General features: G+C 41.3%; 1 protein-coding gene and 2 non-coding genes across 3 annotated transcripts in view; 1 reads left to right on the top strand and 2 right to left on the bottom strand.

Moving 5' to 3' along the window:
• Window positions 1-2,708: 2,708 nt before the first annotated feature.
• Window positions 2,709-2,788, bottom strand: LOC137377374 (small nucleolar RNA SNORD35). The gene has a single exon (XR_010976408.1). It is a non-coding gene; the product is annotated as a small nucleolar RNA SNORD35 (small nucleolar RNA).
• Window positions 2,789-7,402: 4,614 nt separating this feature from the next.
• Window positions 7,403-7,482, bottom strand: LOC137377373 (small nucleolar RNA SNORD35). Its single transcript, XR_010976407.1, has one exon. It is a non-coding gene; the product is annotated as a small nucleolar RNA SNORD35 (small nucleolar RNA).
• Window positions 7,483-8,388: 906 nt separating this feature from the next.
• LOC137377073 (protein RIC-3-like) overlaps window positions 8,389-24,066 on the top strand; it is a 103,128-nt gene continuing 87,450 nt past the window's right edge. Inside the window, exon 1 of the mRNA XM_068046320.1 lies at window positions 8,389-8,572. Coding sequence (XP_067902421.1) covers window positions 8,455-8,572 — 118 coding nt within the window. The 5' untranslated portion in view covers window positions 8,389-8,454. The remainder of the gene's footprint in view (window positions 8,573-24,066) is intronic.

Genomic DNA, 24,066 nt, shown 5'->3' with positions numbered 1-24,066 from the left:
ATTCCCACTTCAAACCTTCTGATGAAACAGAAGATGGTTGGGCCTAGGAAAGCAAAAAGGTACTAAGGAATGCAAGGCAAAGACAGGTGTAAGGATTGAGATCCTAAATCAGCCTCAATTTTACTGCATGGCAGATCAGGCTCAAGGTGCTAAGGGCCTACTCCGGTCTCAGAATTCCTCACTGATCTATTGAGGAAACCTGTTAACATGCAACTAGTAGTCAGTGTTCATTAAAGCAAGTCAGAAATAAATATACACAATGAATAACTGTATAAAAAGGAAACACTGGCAACTTCTTACAAACTTTATTTGAATACATTCTACATTACTTTAAATAAGAATTTAACAAAGGCACACAAATGAAGTGCTTGGAGGACATGCACAAGCCAAAAATGACTCCCCAGCCTTTGGAATACTCTGCTGGGAATGTGATCAAATTTGAAGTGTGTTGGAAATTCATTCTGGCCCTTTCATTGAGGGCTTCTTAGTCAACAAAATATCTCTTCAAAGCGCAATTCATTCGTGACCAATATATTCATCCCTGGAACAGAAAAGTGTTGAATGGGTGGGTTAAATTAAACTAGATTAAATTAATTTCAGACAGGAGTCAAAATACTTAATTTGGGCCAACCACTCAATCTTTTAGGGCCCACAAAAAAAAAATTACATAAGTGTTTATGTTTGCCGCATTAATAAGCAGTACAGACTCTTGTAAGGAGCAATCTATTGTAATTAGCCCAAGGAGCCAAACTTCAGGAAACAGCACTTTCACACAAACATACAAATTAGGAGCAGGAGTAGGCCCCTCGAGCCTGCTCTGCTATTCAACAAAATCAAGGTTTGTAAACTTGACTCCACATTCCCACCTACCCCCAATACTGTTTCACCCACTTACTAGAGGCCTGCTCAGGTCGGGAAAAAGAGAACCCAACCGGACCACAGCAGACCAGAGTCCTTCAGATTTTGCCCTGAGCATCCTTTACTTACCTTCCAATTGGGAAGCGCCACGAAGCTGCAGCGCATGCTCAATGACATCATACTGAGGTCACTCGCTCACTGCGCAGACTTTCATCCTGGGCTCCCAGCTCAGGAATTTTTTTTTTATTTTTTTTAATTTCAATACTTAGAGTACTTACTGTGTGTCCAGCCTGGCTCGACCAGCCTGAAAGAAAGCTGTACCCCGAAGAAGGGCCCAAACCCGACAAATGTCGTCGGGGTTGGGTAGCAGGCCTCTAACATGCTTAAGTAACTACTTCTGTCTTAAAAATATTGACTTTTTTCCAACCACCTTTTGAGCAAGAGTTCAAAAGACTCTCAACCCTCAAAAAAAATTATCTTAAATGGGCAACCCCTTATTTTTAAACAGTGACCCCTAGATCTAGATTCTCCCACAAGAGGAAACATCCACCCTGTCAAGACCCCTCAGGACCTTGCATGTTTCAAATCAAGTCACCACTTACACTTGAGCCGATACAAGCCTAGCCTGTCTAACCTTTCCTCAAGACCACCCTCCATTCAAGGTATTAGTCTAGTAAACCTCTGAACTGCTTCCAACACATTTACATCCTTCCTTAAATAGAGACCAATACTGTACACAGTACTCCAGATGTGGTCTCACCAATGCCCTGTATAACTGAAGCATAACCTTTCTACTTTTGTATTCAATTCCCCTCACAATAAACATTCTATTAGCTTTCCTAATTACTTACTGTACCTGCATACTAACCGTTTGCAATTCATGCACTAGGACACTGATCCCTCTGCAATCTCGCCATTTAGGAGTGCTTCTTTATTCCTACCAAAAATGGACAATTTCATATTTTCCACATTATACCCCATGTGCCAAATCTTTGCCCACTCAACCCATCTATGTCCTCTTCACAACTTACTTTCCTACCAGTCATCAGCAAATTTAGCAAACATACCTTCGGTTCCTTCAAGTCATTTATATAAATTGCAACATGTTGAGGCCCCAACACTGATCCCTGCTGCACACCACTCGTTACATCTTGCCACCAGAAAATGACCCATTTATGGCTACAGTTTCCAATTAGTTAGCCAATCTTCTTTCCACACCAATATGTTACCTCCTACACCATGAGCTTTTATTTTCCACAATAACTTTTGATATGGCACCTTATCAGCTGCCTTCTGGAAATCTAAGTACAGTACATCCAGCAGTTCCCCTTTATCCACAGCACATTTAACTCTCTCAAAGAATTCCAATAAATTGGTTAAACATGATTTCCCTTTCATAAAACCATGCTGACTGTCTGACTACCCTGACTTTTTTTTTTTTAAAAAGTGTTCTGCTACAACATCTTTAAGAATAGCTTCTACCATTTTGCCTTTGACAGATCACCATTCACAATCACAGTGAAGCCAAACAGGGCTATTGATACAAGCTGATCTTACAGCATGACTATCCACAGATAAGCAAGAACTTTGGACACAATGTTTCCACAAAAGAAATCTTGCATATGACAGCTCAGACACATACAAGTTTAAGTCATCTACTTATTCTAACATCTGACACGACTACTTCAGCAATTTGAATCTGAGCTATTGAAGTCTTGTATCACAACTGCCAAGATGACCAGTGACTAAATACAAGGGTTCAAAGTGGTTTAACAAGGGAAGAATACAGGCACATTACCTTACACAACACATTAAATGTACTGTAATTAGTCATTTGCTTCATCTGCATCCCAGAGTAATCAGACATTGCTAAAAAGCAATTTCATCATAGTCATTATGAAGACCATCGTGAGTATAAACATCATTTTAACTCTGGACCAGATGAGCTCAGTATGGAGAATGTCATTGAGTATATGTTCAATATGCACAACCAGAAAACTGCAATAGTACAGAACAAATAGCTCTCTCTACACCTACCTCGGAAGCAGATGCCACAGCCTTTGATAAAATTACTAAGAACAGAATTGGAGCCTTTGTTTCACTGTTTAGTTCCAATTTTTGCTTTCCCCACACCAGGGCACTGCAGACCTGAAATCTGACAAATCAATGAGCTTAGAAGACTGCTGACAAGCCAAATCTACACTTACTGGCACCAGTAGATCCCAGACAATGAACAACTTGCTACCAATGTCTTAAGTCATACTGTACCCTTACCTTAATAGTGCAACTATAGAATATGGACATCTGCACTCATGCCTACCTGGTGAACAGACATTGCAGTCTTGATCCATGGATGGAAAAGCAAGCATTTGTAGACCACTGAAGATGTCTAACTGAAATGAGGACAAAAATCAATTTTCAGAAAAATATTTTCAGTCAGGCAGTTTCATACAATAAATACACGAGGCTATATAAACCCATTCTTCCAAAAAGGCTCACCAACTTTCCGCACTCCAATCATAGCATCCAAGCATGATCGCAGTTGAGCTGTGAGCACCCACCTGGGAGCATATTCACAACTTGATCACTTGTCACATTTTAAATGTTAATTTCAATTCAAGTTCTTTAAAAAAAAAAACCTCCTTTCCATATATACAAATAAACCAATTACAATGCAGCAGCTTCCATTAACGGTTACAAGCACCACTGAATATAATTTAATTCTACAAAAGCAACCCACACTATCATAGTTAATTTAATGTAATAGCATCTATCACTACAAATTGAATACTGGCAAGCACCCACATGCTTGCCAACTGGAGTCTATGACAAGTAATTTCAGCTATCAAGCATCAGCCTTATATAAGTGCAAAAAAACCAAACATTTTGGATTGTAAATTTGATTCCAGTTTAAGGTTATTGTTCATCTCAACTTAAATTTCAGGACTTAAATTTATACAGGTTCCAGTTACTTCAGAGGCACTTTAAATCATATGGGGGTGTGTAACAACCATTGAAGACTAGAAGACCAACATGATACTGAAAGCAGAGCAGGGATTCATGAAATGTCACATGAAAGTTACTTCTCTATTGTAGCTCTTAATTGCTACTCTGGCTAGCATTCCTCAGGCATAAAATACACAATGACTCAATCTGCCACTCTAAAGAGCCGTTGAAATGTAAACAGCACTATGATTTTCAATGTCAGACTTCTTCTTCTTTAGCCTCCTTGTCTTGCGAGACAATGGGTAAGCGCCTAGAGGTGGTCAGTGGTTTGTGAAGCAGCACCTGGAGTGGCTATAAAGGCCAATTCTAGAGTGACAGACTCTTCCACAGGTGCTGCAGATAAAATTGGTTGTCGGGGCTGTTACACAGTTGGCTCTCCCCTTGCACTTCTGTCTTTTTTCCTGCCAACTGCTAAGTCTCTTCGACTCGCCACGCTTTAGCCCCGCCTTGATGGTTGCCCGCCAGCGCTGGTGATCACTGGCAACTGACTCCCACGAATTGTGATCAATGTCAGACTATATTTACTTTAATGAGTAGCACATCACCATTGGTCAGTCAATTCAAGTTTTCCAGATTTATAAGTTCCTTTGCAGTTTACCAATCACTACACCAACCAATCTGGACAATTCTAAAAAGCCATAAATCCACATTCTTGGATTTACAACTTATGCTCAGAATTCCTCCAAATGTACAGCTGTCAATATCTTGCACTTATATAACATCTCTAATGTAATGTCCCAACGTGCTTTATAGAAGCATTAACAAAATATAACAGCCACAAAGGGAGATGAACAAAAGCTTTAAAGTTTTTTTTTTTAAAAAGGCAAAAGCAATCAGGATTTCAGGAAGAAAATTCTAGAGCTTAGGGGCCGAGACAACTGGCACAGCCTCCAATGGGAGAACAATTAAAATTGGGTGAGAGAGATCGGAGTGGGCTGGAGAGAGTGACAGAAATAGTGAGGGAAGGAGCCAAGGAGGGCTTTGAAAACAAGGATGAGTTATAAAACAGATGTTGCTAGACCAGCAACCAATACATACCAGCGAACAAAAGTGATGGTGAATGGGATTTGGTACATTAGAATACAGGCAGATCTGCATGAATCCAGTTAATGTAGGCTGCAAGATGCGGCCAGCCAGGAGTGCATTGGAAGTAAGTCTAGAGGTAAGGCATGGACAAGGGTTTCAGCAGATCAACTGAAACAGCAGTCAAGTGATGTTAGAGGTGGAAGTAGGAAATCTTGGTGATTGAGCAGATGTGTGGTTGGACGCTCGCTTCAGTCAAATACAACAGTAAGGTCGCAAACAGTCTAGTTCAGCTGCAGGTAGGTGCCAGAGGGGAACACTGAGTGGCACAGACCAGGGATAATGAATTCAGTTTGCCCAATATTTTAGGTGGGGACAATTTCTGCTCACTCAGTACTGGACATTTGGCAAATCAGGTGGCAAGATAGAGCCAGGTGTAACCAGTATACATGTGGAACCAGACTTCATGTTTTTGATGTCACTGAGCAGCAGCATGTAAATGAGAAAGGCTGCATTTGCTGACAACACAACCACTAGGTGGCACTGCACTAGCACATGCACAAATACAGCCTGTGCCTCTAAAACAGCAGTCTGCAACATTCAGGCAGCTGCCAGGAATAAAGATGGCGCTGCTCAAATAATCACAGACAAAGTAAGCACATGACAGCACACAATGGTGGGGAGAGAGCAATGGGGGAAAAAGAGAAGGAGGAGAGCGCACCCACCGCCAAGGTCAACCACTGTCTCCACAGCTGCGTTGTCAAGAATCACTTTGAATGAGAAATAGGAAGGGGCCGAGGATATATCTCTGGGAGAGTCCAGAATAAATGGTACCTGAACAGGAGATTCTCTGGTTATGACTGGACAGATGAAGTGTCAGGTTTTGTGCCAGTTGGCTGGGACTACATAAACCAAAACCACTAAGTCAATTGCCAGTAACCTATAGGTAACCAATATACCAATTAACATGAGAATTGACTCAAGCAAATTCTTAAATTGCAACATCCAACTCCACACCTCATTGAATGCATTGCTTTGGATAGACAAACCTGGCACAGCTCATTCAAAAACTAGTAATCTGGAATAAAAAAGCTGAAAGGACAGTCTCCAAAGAGATATAGATAGGTTACGCAAGTGGGCAAAAACTTGGTAGATGGAGAGTTATAATGTGGAAAAATGTGAGGTTGCCCACTTTGGCAGGAATAGAAGCGCAGAATATTTAAATAGAATGATACTGCAGAATGCTTCAGTGCAGAGGAATCTGGGTGTCTTTGTACATGAATCACAAAAGGTTACCATATAGGTACAGCAAGTAATTAGGAAGGAAAATGGAATGTTGGCATTAATTGCAAAGGGATAGAGTATAAAAGTAGGGAAGTTTTGCTGCAACGTCATAGGTGAGACTGCACCTAGAGTACGATGTACAGTTTTTTGTCTCTTACAGGAGGGGTATACTTGTATTGGAAGCAGTTCAGAGAAGGTTCACTAGGCTGATTCCTGGGATGAAGGGTTGCCTTCAGGAAAGACTAAGCAGGTTGGGCTTACTCACTGGAGTTTAGAAGAGGTGATCTTCTTGAAAGATGCAAGATTCAAGGGGTTAGATGCTGAAAGGTTTCCACTTGTAGAGGAATCTAAACTAGAGGGCAATTTCAAAATAAGGGGCCTCCCATTTAAGATAGAGATGAAAGAATTTCTTCGGAGTGAATCTTTGGCATTACTTGAAATGGTAATGGAACAAGGTCTTGTACCATCATCCCCTTGTCATTTAATCTTTCTTGCCTTCCCTGCCTCTGTACTTGCCACTGCATCTCTAACTTTTTCCATTTCAGATGAAAGGCCATCAATCTGAAATGTTAATTGTTTCTCAGAGGAGATTGCTTTTGTTCAAGTTCGACCCACTCTGAATAAAGTTTTTTTCTGAATTCCCTACTGGATTTATTAGCGACTATCTTACTTTTGTCAAAAGCAAAATACGGCAGATGCTGGAAATCAAAACAAAAAATGCTGGAAATATTCAGTAGGTCTGGCAACTGTGGAGAGAAACTTAACATTTCAGTCTGATACCTGCTTCAGTTCTGGTATCATTCCAGTAAATTTTTTGCACTCACTGTCTATAATTTTTTGTAATAGAGAGATCAGAACTGTCCACACAAGCGTAGTTTACTTCACACCGTTTGCAAGACACACCTGGATTCCTCATTTCCATGATTTTCCCAGCATTGATGATCAGATGAAAATTGAAAACATTCTTGAAGTTGCAATCTGGTGAAAGTGAATAGAAGTGTTCAGATTTAAGCCATATGCCAAATTATTTTTGGATCAACATCATAGCTTTCAAAATTGGTCAGTCTCAACTGGGACAGGTTATTAGTACAACAACCATTTGTATTTTAAATAAATGGTGGTAACAGAAAGCCTCAGATGGTTGAGCTAAATTTGCACTTCATAAAAATCCAAAAACTTTCCAGCTAATCAATTATACAAAACACATTAGTAGCTAGTTTGATGAACTCCTGAGCAACAATCAGCAATGCCTTAAGGCAGTCTCATCATAAAAGGTTATGAAGACCATCGTGATATAGAACATCATTTTCTGCTCAGTGTTCGTTAATTCTACCAGTTCCTTTGCTACTTTTGGTGTAGTATCACTAGAGATTGTTGGTACTTTTCGCTTTTAAAGTACACCACTATAAAGTTTTAAGAGGGATTACAATTTACATACTGTTTAGATCGACATATGAATTTGCACGATTTCTAATTACCCTTCTGAAAATTGAAGATCTGCAGTTGCAGACCATCGCACAATAATAGAGGCCACTCAGAAATTGGCCACATTGCGAATACTTGCAGAGGGCCAGTTATAGAAAAAATTAAGAGCAACGATTTGGAAACCCGCTAAAAGATGGAGAATAAACCAAATCAGGAAACCCAAATGAATGACCACTACAAAAGTCTTACTTTCATGCCGTCAAGTCACTCGCTCAGCCACGTGGTGAACTCACTCTGGTCCCCCCCATTCCAGCAGCGCCATCTCTTAAAAAACTTCCACATCTCCACCAGGGATCTGAAAAATATCTAAAAGCAAAGAGAAGTTTAAACAGTCAGACCAGGATACTGTATTCGCTAATTGATAACAGGGAAGGGGGAAGAGGGTGGCCGGGCGGGAGCCCCATGCGGGCCCGGGGAGAGAGTGAGAGCACCGGGCGGGTCCTGGGGAAGGCCTTTTACTCGAAGGTCGATTTACATCGTCAGGCGGGATTAAATGTAAGTAAACCAGAAGGAAAAGTACGTGGCGGGCAAGAGTCAATGCAGCCGCTGGAAAGCACTCAAGTTTATGAGAACCGGAGTTACCGTAGCTATTGGAGCGAAAAGCACTCCTTCCCACACCATCCGCGAGGGGAGCGTCTGAGGCCGGTCTTAACTTCCGGGGCACTATTTATTTCCGGGGTGACCGGAAACACATCACGTGACGCAACGCGACGCACTGCCCCTTCCTGTTGTTCATGGGCTGGAGTTCGGGGTTGGAGGTCTGTCTGTTTATCGAGCCCGATTTGTCAGCCTGCTGCTATGGCCTCCAGCTCTCAGAAGGTGGCCTTGATCTCCTGCATCGTGCTTTGCTGCTCCGTCCTCTTCCCCAAAGTTTTCGTTTTCCGAGCGACGAAGGACAAGCCTCAGCCGCCGGAGGGTAAGGATAGGGCTGGGGGGCGACCGAAGCGACAAACAGGAGTCTGGCTTCTGCTTGCCCAACCCAGTTAGACTGCAGTTACCTCCCCGCCTCACCTCACCCCTTCCTCTCTTCTTCCCTTGGGTTATCTCCTTCTGTTGATTCCAGCCCACTGCTCACAAACACCATTCATTTACTGTCATGATCACCTCCAGAGTTGTGCTTCTCCAATAAAGTTTATTTATGCCTCCTTCATGTTTTGTTTGCATTTTCATAGTAGTTTCTTGTCCTCTTGTTCCCCCCTCCTTGTGGTCTGCAATCTGTGTTTCAACGATATTGTCTCTCTTTCCCCCACCTCGGCAGTTGCAATTAGCACTGCTGGGTTAGAAAATAACTTGCTCAATTCTGAAAAGTATTTCCAGTAAACCAGGAATCAATTTTGTAATTGGGCTTCTATGGTTGTTTAGGTAATCCAGCAGATAATATTAGGTTTTGAGCTATTGCGTACTGTTCACATGGGCAGCTCTTATTGAACTGGGTAAGTCAAGAAAAAGGGAAACAAAACATAGTGCATCCTAAAATGTTGACAATTTTTCTGTATTTTGACAGGCAGCAGCTCAGACGCAGGATGAATGTCACCTCTATATGAGAATATTGAGAGCCTGGTGTATTATGCCAGTCGGCTGCAAAGCTGATTCATGGCAGTAATTTCAGGGTGATTGTCAATTGCCATTCACTGGTAATAGCTGTAGGTGGTGACGAGAACCATAACTTGCACCTAAATCGCAGCTTTAATGTGGAAATACATCCTAAAGTACTTGAGGGAAGAATTGAAAATTAATATAAGTTAGGGAGGGTGAGTAAAGTAGAAAGAAGGGAGAGGTTTAGGGTGAGTTTTCCAGATTGTATTGCCAAGCAACTGAAGGTGAAGGGAGACATAATGCTGGAGGAGGTTGCAGAATTAAAATAGGGTGAAGCCAGAGAAAACTTTGAGGATGATGAGTTTAAATGCAGTGCATTAGACATAGGAATATGGTGCAGAATGAAGGATGATAGAGTGGGATGGTGCAGAACAGGATATAGCCAGCTGTGTTTTGAGTGAGTTAGAGTTCGTGGAAGGACAATACTGGAAGCCCAGCACAAGGATGTTGGAGAAATCTAGCCTAGGGTTGACAAAAGCAGAGATAATGGCTTTGGCGGCAATGGGAGTGGGGTACAAGCAGGGATGGGTTGTCATACGGATGTGGAAGTAAGTAGTTTTGGTGATGGACAGTTTGTGGAGTTTACAGCTCAATTCTCGGTCAAATAGGATTCCACAGTTTTGCACAGTCTGAGTGAATGGCCAGTCATGGGACTGGACTCAGTGGAGTGGAACCAGAGTCTGTGGCAGAGGCTGAGAAAAGATGACTTTAGTATTCCTGATTTTTAATTGCAACAAATTTTAACTTATTCACAACTTAATGCCAGTCAGGCAGCCTGGCAGTAGAGCAGTGATCGAGGGAAATGAGAGAAGTCGATTTGACTGTTAGAACAGATATATGGAAACTGACCTCATGCCTGTAGGTGATGTCGGGATGAAATTATTTCAATGATTAGAGAGGATATAATGTTGATAAGCATGCAGTGGTGACCTTATGCATAGAATTAAGAAATGGGAAAGGATTTAAGACTAATGGAAGGTGTGTATAGGCCCCGTGGCAGCAGCTGTGAGGTTGTAGATCGCACAGTGGTTATAAAAGAGGCAAGCAGACTAGCACATGCGAGAAAGGTAGTGAATTTCTTAAATGTGAAAGGGATAATTTGCTGCAACAATATGTCCTAGAACCAACAAGATCCATGCCATATTGGATTTAGTAATGAGCAACGAGCCAGATTTAGTTGCTTGAACATTTATCTAACAGTGATCATAATATGATGGAGTTCCATGTAATGTTTGAAAAGAAGAAAAGTGAAACAGCTACTGAGATTCTAGATTAGGAAAGGCTGATTTCAATGGGATGGACCAGAAACTGATCACAGTAAACTGGGAAAGTCTGTTAATGGTTAAAACGACAGATGATCAGTGGAAGGTGTTCAAAAAAGAATCTTAGGTGATACAGAACCAGTTTATAACCCCGAAGGGGCAAGAGCTCTACTTACCAGAAAACAGCCATGAACAACTAAAGAGGTAAGAGACAACATAAAACTAAAAAATAGTATACAAAAATGCAAAAAACACAGATCCTGGCAAATGGGAAAAAAAGAACAGCAAAGGGTGGCAAAACTGAGATTAAGAGCCACAAAAGGAGTATGAAAAGAAACTTTTAATAGATATCAAAATTAACACAAAAATATTTTATAATTATATTAGGATAAAGGGTCAGGAGTAATGAGGACCCCTTGAAAACTGATAGTGATATTGTCAATGAAAATAAGGAAATGGTAGACCTGTTGAATAACTTTGTGTCAGTATTTACAGTAGCGTAGGAGGTCAGCATGCTGGAAATCCCATACAAACTAATAATCAGGGCAGAGACTCACCAAAATTAACAAATGCAAAATAACAAGTAATAAAGAAAATAATGCTCTGAAGAGTGACAAATCCCCGGAACTAGATGGTTTTCATTCCAGTTTTTAAAGGAAGTAGGTGAGAACATTGCAGATGCCCTAACTATAATCTTGCAAATTTCTCTTGTTTCAGCCTGTTTTTTTGGAAAGTAGAGCTCTTGCCCGTTAGGGGTTATAAACTGGTTCTGTATCACAAATTCTTTTTTTGAACACCTCCCACTAATGATCTGTCATTTTACCCATTATCAGACTTTCCCAGTTTGCTGTGGTCAATCTTTCATCCCATTGAAGTTTACCTTTACCTAAATCATGAAGCTTTAGATTGGAAAATTGTGCATGTCATGCTGCTATTTCAGAAAGATGAGAGAGAATAAACAAAGAATTATAGACCAGTTAGCCGAAATGACTACAGTGTATAATGAAGGTTAGGGGTGACTGAACACCTTAAATTTTTAGCCGATCATGGAGAACCAGCATGGATTTGTAAAGGGTAAGTCATGCATGACGAACCTGATGGAATTTTTTGAAGAGGTGACTAAGGTAACGGGGACAGGAATATGTCTATGGATGTTATTTGTATGAACTTACAGAAGACATTTGATAAAGTCCTTCATAAGAGACTTTGATCTAAAGTTGAACCCATGGAATTGAAAGCAAATTGTTGACCTGGTTAGGAAATTGGCTGAGCGCCAAGAGATAGTAAGTAGTGATAATAAGCAGGATTTGACTCATGGTGCTCTGCCGGGATCTGTGTTGGGACCTCAACTATTAACCATGTTTATTAATGACTTGGACAAAGGGATAGGAAGTCGCATATGCAAATTTGCCAAGAACACAAAGATACATGGTATTATAACCGCACATGAAAACATAAAATTAGAAAGAGATATTGGTAGATTGGGCAAAACTGTGGCAAATGGATTTCAGTGTAGGCCAATGTGAGGTCATCCGCATTGGATCTAAAAAGGACAGAACAGGGTACTTTCTAAATGGTGAAAAGCTAGAAACATTGGAGGTCCAAAGAGACTTGAGGGTCCAGATACATGGATCATTAAAATATCACAAAAAGGCACAGAAAGTAATCAAAAAGACTAAAGGAATACTGGCCTTTACATCTAGAGGACCAGATTACAAGTGGATAGAAGCCATACTTCAGCAATACAAGCCCTGGTTAGACCACACCTGGAATACTGTATTCAGTTCTAGGGACCACACCTTAGGAAGGATAGATTGGCCTTGGAGGGAGTGCGATGTAGATTTTCTAGAATGATTCCTGGATTCCAAGGGTTTAATTATGAGGAGAGATTACATGAACTAGGAATTCAGAAGGCTAAAGGGGTGATTTGATTGAAGTTTTAAGGGGAACAGATTGGGTAGAGAGAAACTATTTCCACTGCTTGGAGAGTCTAGGACTGGGGGCAAAGCCTTAAAATTAGAGCCCAGACCTTTCAAGAGTGAAATTAGGAAACCCTTCTACACACAAAGGGTGTTAGAATTTGGAACTCTCTTTCATAAATGGCAATTGATGCTAGATCAATTTTAAATTTTAAATAGATTGATAGATTTTTGTTATCTAAAGGGTTTTGTTATCTAAAGATAAGGGGCAAAGGCTAGTATATGGAGTTAGGTCACATATCAGCGATGATCTCTGAATAGTGGAACAGACTCAAGTGGCAAAATAGCCTACTCTTGTTCCTGTGTCATAGTGAAACAGGCCCTTCGGCCCACCGAGTCTGTGCTGACCAACAACCACCCATTTATACTAATCCTACATTAATCCCATATTCCCTCCCACATCCCCACAATTCTCCTACCACCTACCTACACTAGGGGAAATTTACAATGGCCAATCTACCTATCAACCCTGCAAGTCTTTGGCTGTGGGAGGAAACCGGAGCACCTGGCGGAAACCCACGCGGTCACAGGGAGAACTTGCAAACTCCACACAGGCAGTACCCGGAACTGAACCCGGGTCGCTGGATCTGTGAGGCTGCGGCGCTAACCACTGCGCCACTGTGTCATTGAGGTGCAGCATGTACATGGAGAAGTGGAGATGCCAAAGAGATCCTTGGGGAACTTCTGTGATCAATGGGAAGAGAAGCTGTTGCTGGAGATGTATTGGTTGTGCTGGGACAGGTAATTTGGAATCATGGAAGGGCAGTCCCACAGAGGTAGACAACAAAGACAAGGCAATGGAGGAGGATGATGAGGTTGACTACAGCAGTGCCAAGGAGAGGTGTTATTGGTGATGTTCGCTATGTAAGGGCCAGGAAAAGTGAGTGATCATGATAGGATGGCAGGGAATTGAGAGAGAAGGATGTAAATCCCAGAGGGCACGAGAGGAGATTATAGAAAAATGACAATGATGGCATCATGGGTAGAGTAAGTGGGAACTAGAGATGTCCAGGAGCTTGGATTAGGAAGGGGAGGTGGTAGCAGAAACTTTGCATCTTAGAAATGAAGAAATCCATGTGCTCTTTGTATTTGCTGTTAGCAGTGAGTGTTGAAGGGGGATAAAAATGAGTTTGTGGAGGCTATTCATTGAGGAGAAAAGGAGCCAGGGATTATCCTTGTCTTCCAAGATAATTCCAGAATAATAAGATTTGGCTGATGAAAGTATGACGTGGTAGAGGTGAAGATGGTTGATCAAGATCTGGTGATGAATGACTAGGCCAGTCATACCAGGTATGTTTGAGTTTGTGACCCTGAGACGTAATGGACAAAGAATGGAACTGTGCCAGTGGGAGGTGATGAGCAATTTGGAGCACACACAGGCATTGACAGCAGAGATGTGGGAAATGTTGAACAGGTCAACAGCAGCACAGGTGTTGTGACTGATGGAGGACTAGAGGAAAGGGAGTTGGAGGATGGTGGAAAAGATTTTTTCCAGAGGTAGAGGGTTAGAGTAATGGTTTAGGAGATAGGAAGGTAGGGAAAACATGAGTGAAAAGGAAGATTTGGAAGGTATCAGAGTTAGCCTTGTCAACAATTCAAATCTCATAGGTAGAGTGGCTGCGTAAAATGGCGGTCAAGAAGTGAATCTAACCAGACTGAATGAGGACAGAAGGTCAGTAAAATTGGAAGAGAGGTGGCTAAATGGAGTTTAGGTGTGAGTTGAAATTGCCCAGGATATGAAGTTGTCCAGTGTAGAGGCTAAAGGAGGAGATCTCAATAATGAAGTCAAGGTACAACTTGGGAGGGCAGCAGGTGATAATGATTTGAAGTGAGAGGGATGGAAGAGGATGTGGTAGTTGAAGGCAGAAGAAGGGGAGTGGCCAAGATGGGATTTGACAATAAGAGCTACACCACCCCAGCAGTGGTTTGGATGAGGCAAATGATGGACTGTAGCCAGCTATAGAGGCTTCAATGAGGGGGAAGGAATCGGTGTCTGCAAGCCAGTAAATGGAATAGGGAGTTCCTCAAAATTATTTCTCATCTCTCTCAAATAATTATACTTGTTATTCAGTGGCAGTCATGAAGGCAAAAGCAAGTGTATAAGTTCATATATGCAGTTTCAACTATAGATATGGACATAAGAATTTATAATGAAAATAGTTATAGAAAAGTATGATAAAAACATAACAAGTAAATAAACCTCTGTAGGAAGTATGCACAGATATATGCTGTTTAATATATTGTCAGTTTTCTGCAAACATGGGGTAAATTTTGACTTAGTGCGATAGTGTAAAAAGGGTGATAGCGAATTGACGGCCCATTTTACATCTCTCCCAATTTTTACGTTCAGTGGAAATAAAAATTGGGAGGGTTGTAAGATGGGTTGCTGATTTGCTATCCCCTGTTTCACAGTATTGCACTGTCAAAATGTAACCCAGGGAGTCCAGACCAAGTTTTTCAGGTTTAGAGGGCAGGGAAATAATTGGATCTTGGGGCGGCCCGGGGAGGGGGGGGGGGGGGGGGGGCTGAAGAACAGAAGTGATGATGGCAGGAGGACAAAGAAGAGGAGGAAGAAAGAATGAGAAAAGATGGGGAAAGGGTATAAGAGAGGAGGAAGGGAGATGCGAAAAGAGGAGGTGATACAAAAAGAGACAGAATTGATGAGCAGAAGGAGGGAAAGAAGGAAAACGAGAAGAGGAGGGGAAAGAAGTAGAAGGACAGAAGGTAAAAGGAGGAGGGAGACAAGGGGAAGAGGGATCGGGAGCAGAGGGGAGAGGTGATGGAGGGAGATAGGGAGTTGCTGATTGAGAGACCTGTGTTGATCAGGACACCAGGAGAGTTCCGCTGCTCTTCCAATAATATCATAGGATCTTTTGGAGCATGTCTACAATTATGATTAACTTCCAAAATATATAATTGGATTTGAAGCACTTTGGGATGTCCTGAGGTTGTGAAAGGCACAATATAAATGCAAGTTCTTCCCTTTGTTTAATTCTTTTTAATGATTACAGAACACAAAACAAAACTACAGCAGAGGTGTAATCAGAACATTTCTTACATACTAACTTATTCTTTGTTTTAAAAAAAAAAGCATAATATAAATTTTTACCTCACTAAAGCTTTCTAAAATTGTCCTCCCATTTTTCAAAAATTATTTATCAAATAACTGCTGGGCAGAAGGCACAAGACAGTTAAGGAGACTATTCCACATTTTATTCGTACAGTGGACTGAACAGCAGTGATGCACCCTGGGAAATCGAGTGCACTCTCATGCTCAGATTGTGCAATCTAAATTCAACATAGTTACAGCTCTGGGCGAAAATATCAACTCCTAACCCACGCTTTTGGGATCGTCAGACCTTCAAATAAAAACTTTAATGGTGGCATTAAGATACTCAAAAAACAATTCCATGGATACATTTAATTATGATATTGTAAAATATGTATTTTTTTGAATTTATATTTTGTTCAACCTTATTTTGGGTATTGGAAATTATAGTTATTAGAGGAAAAAATGGCGGGCAATAGCATTTTGAGAAAGTATTACGAGCAATTTATAGGAACCCAGTAGCTAGTTTGTATAATCTCAGGGTAATGCACTGTAACTATAAAGTAGCAGTTATTCAAAATTAATACCATCAGCATATCACAGATTTTTAAAAATTTCTCATAGGTGAGAAACAACTGAATCTGGTTAATTTTAGATTATTAAAAAACCATGATTCAGCAAAATTAGTGCCAATGGAGAAAAAACAGCCCTAAAGAGCAGTATTTGTCCATGAAAGGGTCCAAATTTATTGGGGAAAAATTGGGTCCTGTAAATCAATCAAGGACTATCCAATTTAAAATACTGATAAAGCATTGTGAGGGATTAAGAACTGCAAGTGGAAAAACATCTAGTATCAATTTTAAAAATACTGTCTCTTAAACAATCAGTTACAAATTTGATTTATCAAAACATTGTATGGTGTAGTCTTACTCTGGTTAAATATACCGTGTATCTAAATTAAATCATATAGGGATGATCTGCTTGTAGTCTGATTTTGATAAATGGGTAATATCTCCAGTGGAGTATTTCATTTGTTAGCCTGAATAAAGTAATTTAAAAACCATCAAAAATGTCAGATGTCCTCTGACTGCAGCTTACTCTTCCTTTAACCTTTGAGGTCTGGTGTAGTAGTTCTGCAGCAAAAACAAAAAATGCAACACAATTACAATTTCTCAGTTTATTCAAAGCCTAGTGGAACCAGAGAAATGGCTTTGTAGTGATTCCACACATTTCTTATGACAACACTGATTGATATGAGATGCTTGCTGGACTAAGGAGCAGAGTTACTTGAAGCACAGAATGAAAGCAGAGCATTTAATTACCTCAAAGTCCTTCCCTCCCACATGCTAGCGTGAAAAGAAATGATTAGTCCTTATAGTATTTGCTAGATAAGACAATTTGGAGCCATTTTTCAAAAGAAATAGAATACCAGGTAAAAGCATGGGACTTTCACAGCACAAAATATCTGCTCGCTGGCCAGATTTAAAAAAAATACAAAAATAATTGCTGTACTGTAAGTATAGAAACAATTTAGGCTCCTACTGGAAGTAAAACATCATAATGAAGGGCTCGGTCAGATTCGAGCTTTAAATAATCTGGAAACAAACAGGCTAGAAGCAGGAAAATACATGTGCACTCACAGATGTTTGCATCAACCAGCTTTATTTATTGTATATTGGAATCTGCTGATAGTCAAGCAGTAAATGTAGAACATCCAATCAGTGAAGTTTGAGTACTGACATGTAATGTGCTCATAATATAATTCCTGTGAGCACTACTTTTACAGAGGCATTAACACCAATTAGAATCCTGTGAATACAAAAGCATTAATATTAGATAAGAACAATTAACGCTACAGTAAAACTCACGCCTTAACCCTTAGACTTTTAAAAGTTGTGTTTATACTCATCATCTATAAATAATATCAATTACAGTAATAAAGCTACATCACCACCTGCTAGTTCCCCTCCAAATCACCCACCATTCTGACTTGGAAGTATATCGCCATTCCAGCACTGTTGCTGGATCAAAATTCTGGAACTCCCTTCCTAACAACACTGTAGGTTTATCTACATCACATGGACTGCAGCAGTTCAAAATGGGCAATAAATGCTGGCTTTGTCAGTGAGTCCCACATCCCATGAACACATTTTTAAAAAAAAGAATCATAGAACCAAAGAAAAATTACAGCACAGAAGGAGGCCATTCAGCCTGTCGTGTCTGTGCCAGCCAAACAAACTAGCCACTATCTAATCCCACCTTCCAGCACCTGGTCCATAGCCTTGCATATTACAGCACTTCAGGTGCATGCCCAGGTACCTTTTAAAAGAATTGAGGGTTTCTGCCTCCACCACCGATCCTGGCAGTGAATTCCAGACACCCGCCACTAGGTGAAAAAGTTTTTTCTCATGTCCGCTCTCATCCTTCTACCACCTTAAATCTGTGCCCCCTGGTAATTGACCTCTCAGGATAGGATATGAAAACAAAGGAAATTATCTTTTCATCAGTTTGATTTCAACCAAGAACCCAGGTTGAATGGGGTCACCATTCAGACCCCAGCAGCAGATTTTTTAAAGGAAGTATTTTTAATTGGCTAAAGACCATTTTTTTAAAAATGGCTAGCACTTAGACCGTCTAAAGCTCAGGATCAAAAGACTAATGCATTCACATCGTAGATCCTTCAATATGTTTTTACTTGTTAAAAGAGCATAGCAGTGGTCTCTGCAGCTAGATGGCACACAAACAGTAAACTCATGCTTTGTGCTTGAAGGTTTGAAGGAATTCAAACCCAGAAAATTATATCCCCTTCCTGGCCTCATCTGAGGAGTTCTGATTTGTTGCCATGTTTCTTATTGAGCATCATGGCATGAAAACCAGTCATAGAGACATAAATTAATGAAACATGGCAAAAGCTCCAACCACTGAGAGCATTGCACAGTTAGAGATGATGGAAAGTGGTGCACACCAACCCAGTGTATCCCAAGCACAGAGCAGAAAATTTGAGTTTTTAAATGCAGTGAGAACAGGTGTTCCTGGCCTCCTGTCTCATTATTCCAGTACATCTTGACAGAGAGGTGTCTACCAAAAGCTGGCACAAAGGCTGCCACAGGTCTCCACTGGAGGGCCTGTCAGGTTCCCAAAATCACACATGAAAATTTTGCAGATGAGTGGATTTTTTAAAAACTCCCTGCCCCTCGAATATTTGGAAGCATTCCAGACCTTCTGGCTCTGAAAGCACTGATCTTGGTGGTACGGAGTATAGCTGCAGGCCACATTTCTTCCAGCATCTTTAAGTGGACAGGTTTGTGTCTGGAGTTTCCCAAGATATGCAAGTATTGAGGGGCAGCACACCTTGTGTAACTGCCTCTACTGTCTCATCTCTCTGACCCTATTTCAACATGATTCCTATTGGACACAATACTGTGCGAATAGCTAGAGTGAAAATGCACAGCATACTGTACTCATTAAATTGCAAAGTGTATTCCTTAGGGAGTTGCAAACCATTCAGCTATAAAGAGTAGTAAAATTATTCAGTGCCACTTTTGTGGGCCTTTTATATAGACTTGTATTGAAAGCTGGAAAATTTGAAATGCATTATCTCAATTGTGAATTGTTACAATTATGTGACTAAACATTTTTACATACTGAGGGTCAAAGTTTAAAAAAAACATATATTCTATCAACTAACATGTGCAAATGATTTTCCAGTTCAGATTATAAAACAGAATTTATAGAAGGGGATACAGCTGTTATTTCATTACAAGCTATAAAATTACTCAAGTCAGAAAATAAATTAATATTTGAAGTTCATAACTCAATTCATTAAGTAGAGCAGTGGTACTGTGACAGTGCATTTTACCAAATGGAAATATATTTTATAACGTAATTACTGGACAAGTAATGGTAGGTAGCTAGTCCAATCTCTAGCAGAAACATAGAAAAGATAAAACACTTCAGACACAACAAGCAGATCGCCTGTGGTGATACAGTAATCAGATAATTCACTGAGGGAAAAGATAGTTGTGGCCTGTTTTCAGGGGTAAGTAATAGTGCACACACAGCACAGATCAGAACTGGGAAGCCTGAGGCTCACTGGAAACTGGGTCTTGGGCCTCATTGTGACAATTGTGAAAGCTGCTGCTGTCTCCCTCACCTTCAGAGGCAGCTCGCCTTTTCCCCGCTATTCCATTGTAGACATGTCAAACCCATCACCTCAAATGTCAAGAGCCAAACTCTTAAAAAATCAAGAGATTTGGTATAAAAATCTTGAGTTGCCATTATTTTCAAACAAACCAATATAGATTGATAGGTTTATAAACCTCATTTGTGGCTTATTTAATCTCTAGCTGGTCAGAGATCTTTATAAAAACCATATTACTGCATCTGAAAATGTTTTACAAAAGCTTTTTGAAAACTCCTACTTGTATATGTTAAACCTGTATATGTTAAAGAAGGATCTGCCCTCCCACCACAGTAGAATGCTATATAGCACAGAAGGAGGCCATTTGGCCCATTGTGCCAGTGCCAGCTCTTTGGTAGAGATATCCAATTAGTTGCACTTCCCTGCTCTTTCCCCTAGCTTTGTAAAATTTTTCCCCTTCAAGTATTTAGCCATTTCTCTTTTGAAGGTTACTATTGCATCTGCTTCCACCACTCTTTCAAGAAGTGTATTCCAGATAATGATCGTAATTCATGACAGAAAAATGAATAGAAGGATATGCTGATGGGGCTAGATGAAATAAGGTGGGAGGAGGTTTTTGTGGAGCATAAACACTGCATTGAACCAGTTGGGCCAAAATGCCTATTTCTATGCAGCATCAAGGCCATTGTATCAAGGCTGGATTAAAGATCAGGTTCTAAAGATAAATGACCAAAGCCTAACCCATTGCACAAACCAGCTCTCCACTTTTTGCACTTCAAAAACTCTGTGTCTGAGCAGATTTATGTCCCCAAAATTACATCTAAAATAGGAAAAGTGGAACACTCCAGACTCAATGGGCAGAATCATAACTTGCAAGGGGGGTGTGGGTTCATGTGGGGGGTTAAAACATCAAAAAATGCTGGCACGTCAGGAACCCAAGGAGAACTCCTTGGCCTCCTCCTGGACCAGCTCCAGTGGGATGATCTTGGACAAAAGAGCTGAATGCCAGAGGTGAGGTGAGAGTGACTGTCCTTGACATCAAGGCAGCATTTGACTGAGTGTGGCATCAAGGAGCACTAGCAAAACTGGAGTCAATGGGAATCGGGGGGGAAAACTCTCCGCTGGTTGGAGTCATACCTAGCGCAAAGGAAGGTGGTTGTTGGAGGTCACTCATCTCAGTCCCAGGACATCACTGCGGGAGTTCCTCAGGGTAGTGTCCTAGGCCCAACCATCTTCCCCTGCTTCATCAATGACCTTCCTCCATCATAAGGTCAGAAGTGGGGCTGTTCACTGATGATTGCACAATGTTCAGCACCATTCGTGACTTCTCAGATACTGAAGCAGTCTGTTTCCAGATGCAGCAAGACCTGGACAACATCCACACTTGGGCTGATAAGTGGCAAGTAACATTCATGCCACACAAGTGCCAGGCAATGACCATCTCAAATGAGACAATCTAACCATCTCCCCTTGAATCCTTCACTATCACAATTCTAGGGCTTACCATTGACCAGAAATTGGATTGAACCAGCCAAATAAATCTGTGGCTACAAGAACAGGTCAGAGGCTGGGAATTCTGTGGCGTGTGACTCACCTCTCCCCAGTGCCTGTCCACCATCAGCAAGGCAAAAGTCAGGAGTGTGATGCAATATTCTCCACTTGCCTGGATGAGTGCAGCTCCAACAGCACACAAGAAGCTCGACACCATCCAGGCCAAAGCAGCCCAGCCCACTTGATTGGCACCCCATTCACCACCTTCAGCATTCACCACCTTCACCACTGACACACAGTGGCAGCAGTGTGTACCATCTATAAGATACACTGTAGCTACTCACCAACGCTCCTTCGACAGCACCTTCCGAACCTGCGACCTCTAACACCTAGAAGGACAAGGGCAGCAGATGCATGGGAACACCACCACCTGCAAGTTCCCCTCCAAGCCACACAGCATTCTGACTTGGAACTATATTGCTGTTCCTTCACTGTCACTGGGTCAAAATCCTGGAACTCCCTAACACCAATGCTGGTGTACCTACATCCCAATGACTGCAGCAGTTCAAGAAAGCAGCTCAACACCACCTTCTCAAGGGCAATTAGGGATGGGCAATAAATGCTGGCTTAGCCAGCAACGCCCACATCCCACGAGAGAATAATAAAAACTTCCACATTTAACTGGTGCACGTTTGTAAGCACATATGAAACCCCTGTGGGGATGGTGTGTCAGAGAATTAAATATGTAACTGGGAAATTGAAAGCAAATGTAATCCTTCTTATGAAAGTGCTTCCATTTTTTTTGAGGATTCCTGTGTTAGAATTGTGGATGTTGGTTTATTTGAGAAAACTGAAAAGACTCCAAGGATGTTTTTTTACAAGGGTCACTGAGAGGTCTTGTTTGAAAACAACCTTTACTGAAAATCACATGCTTTAAGCTCAACAACAGAAACTTGTTGACTTGGGGAAGATGTTTACAAGAGAAGCAACATGTCAAGATTTATGATGGTCAGGAGGTTCTGACTTGGTGTTTGGTGTTTCACTTTTGAGATACTGTGTTGCTTCAGTTGGGATATGGACTGTATTGAAAAGCAGTTGGTGACCAACCTACCAAAGGAGAAACATCCAGCTCATCTTTCCTGCACCTCTCTAAGAGACCTGGAAAAATCCAGTGTGTCAGCTCCTCTTTCTCTACCTCTTTGAAAAACCTGCAAATCCAGAGTAGGATAGCTAAAACCCCTGATGCCACATTTCTCCTGGAAAGCCTACCAGACTACTTCTCAACATCTCCAAAATGAACTGCTGCAGAAAAGATCTCAGTCATCTGTCTCTGTATACCCAGACACCAGACCAAAAGGGACAACTGACATCCTTCCACATCCTTTTTTCTTCAAAGGTATTTGGCTAAAGTATTCATTTTTATTTTGTTAAAGAGCTCTGCAGAGAAAATCTCTTTAGTTTTTCAGTTAGCAGGTGTGTATGTGTGTGTGTGTGGGGGGGAGGGGAACGGTATTTAAAAAGGGAATTTTCAGATTTCAATCTGTGTGTTGATGCTTTGCTTGATTACTGGATAAGTCTTGTTTTATAATAAACTAATAGTTTTGTTGTTAATTCAAGAAACCTGATTGGTGTATTTTATTTGGGGATAAAGAGTGGAGTATATGATTTACTGTATCGGTAACTGGGTAAAGATTTCAATATATGTTGTGACGTGTGGAAATGTGGAACTAGAAAAGACAGTGCATTCCTCCCACCTCAGTCATAACACCCTGCATTCTGGCTTTAACTGCCAGCACAAGGGTTTCCTCAGCTGTCTGAAACTCACCTGGGTCAACAAGACAGGAGCCATTTGGGGATTGACATGGTTGTGAAATTGAGAGGCTGGAAAGCCTTTAAAACCTGAAACAAGACAATTGCTTCCTTGCCTAGGTAAAAGACTTTTCCAAACAGAAATTGTTTTGAGTGTGTGCTTTCAGTGCTTTGGAGGTGATTTCCAACATTGTGGAGGTAAATTCTGCTGTCTTATACTTTTTGACTTTTAATTGAACTTCCCTACGGTCAGCCTTCATAGCAGCATGCAACAGTTTATGCAGCTCTACTTTGGACCTCTGACAAAGAACAAGAGGAGCAGTACCAGCAACACCAACAGCAACAGGAGCATCACCAGTAGCAGCAGCTGTTTTCTCTTCAGCAACCTGCTGCTCCACAGAATAGAGGGGATGGATACAGAGTGCCAGCCCAAAGGAGGCAATACCCCCAGCACAGGCTATACAGAAAGAGGATAAGCTGCCTTAACATACCTGAGCAACGGTGTCTCAGGAGACTCAGACTTATCTCAGCAAGTCATTGCTGACATCCACAACCTCCTTCCAAGTGTATCAGTGGGCTTGCATTGCTGTCAAGGTCACGGCAGCCTTGAATTTCTTTGTTTCTGGCTCCTTCCAGGGATCTGTTACTGACATCGGCAGGATTTCAAAAACTGTTGCACAGAATTGTGCATGAGTGGTGTGATGGTGCTTCTTCAAGTGCGCACGCTCTTCGGAGAACTCCTTGGCCTCCTCCCGGACCAGCTCCAGTGGGATGCTCGACGGACTAGTGGGAAATGAAAGGCATGAATTAGGCATGACATAGGGAAAGGAGTCAAAGACATCAATGTCCAGCTGATCATATTTCAGTTACTGGTGACTTTTTTTATTCATTCATGGGATGTGGGCATGCTGGCTAGGCCAGCATTATTATCCATTCCTAATTGCATTTGAGAAGGTGGTGGTGAGCTGCCTTCTTGAACCGCTGCAGTCCTTGTGGTGCAGGTACACCTACAGTGCTGTTAGGGAGTTCCAGGATTTTGACACAGCGACAGTGAAGGAACATCAATATAGTTCGAATCAGGAT

The sequence above is a fragment of the Heterodontus francisci genome, chromosome 14 (genome assembly GCF_036365525.1).
Source record: "Heterodontus francisci isolate sHetFra1 chromosome 14, sHetFra1.hap1, whole genome shotgun sequence".
NCBI lineage: Eukaryota > Metazoa > Chordata > Chondrichthyes > Heterodontiformes > Heterodontidae > Heterodontus > Heterodontus francisci.
This window is presented reverse-complemented; position numbering and strand designations above follow the sequence as displayed.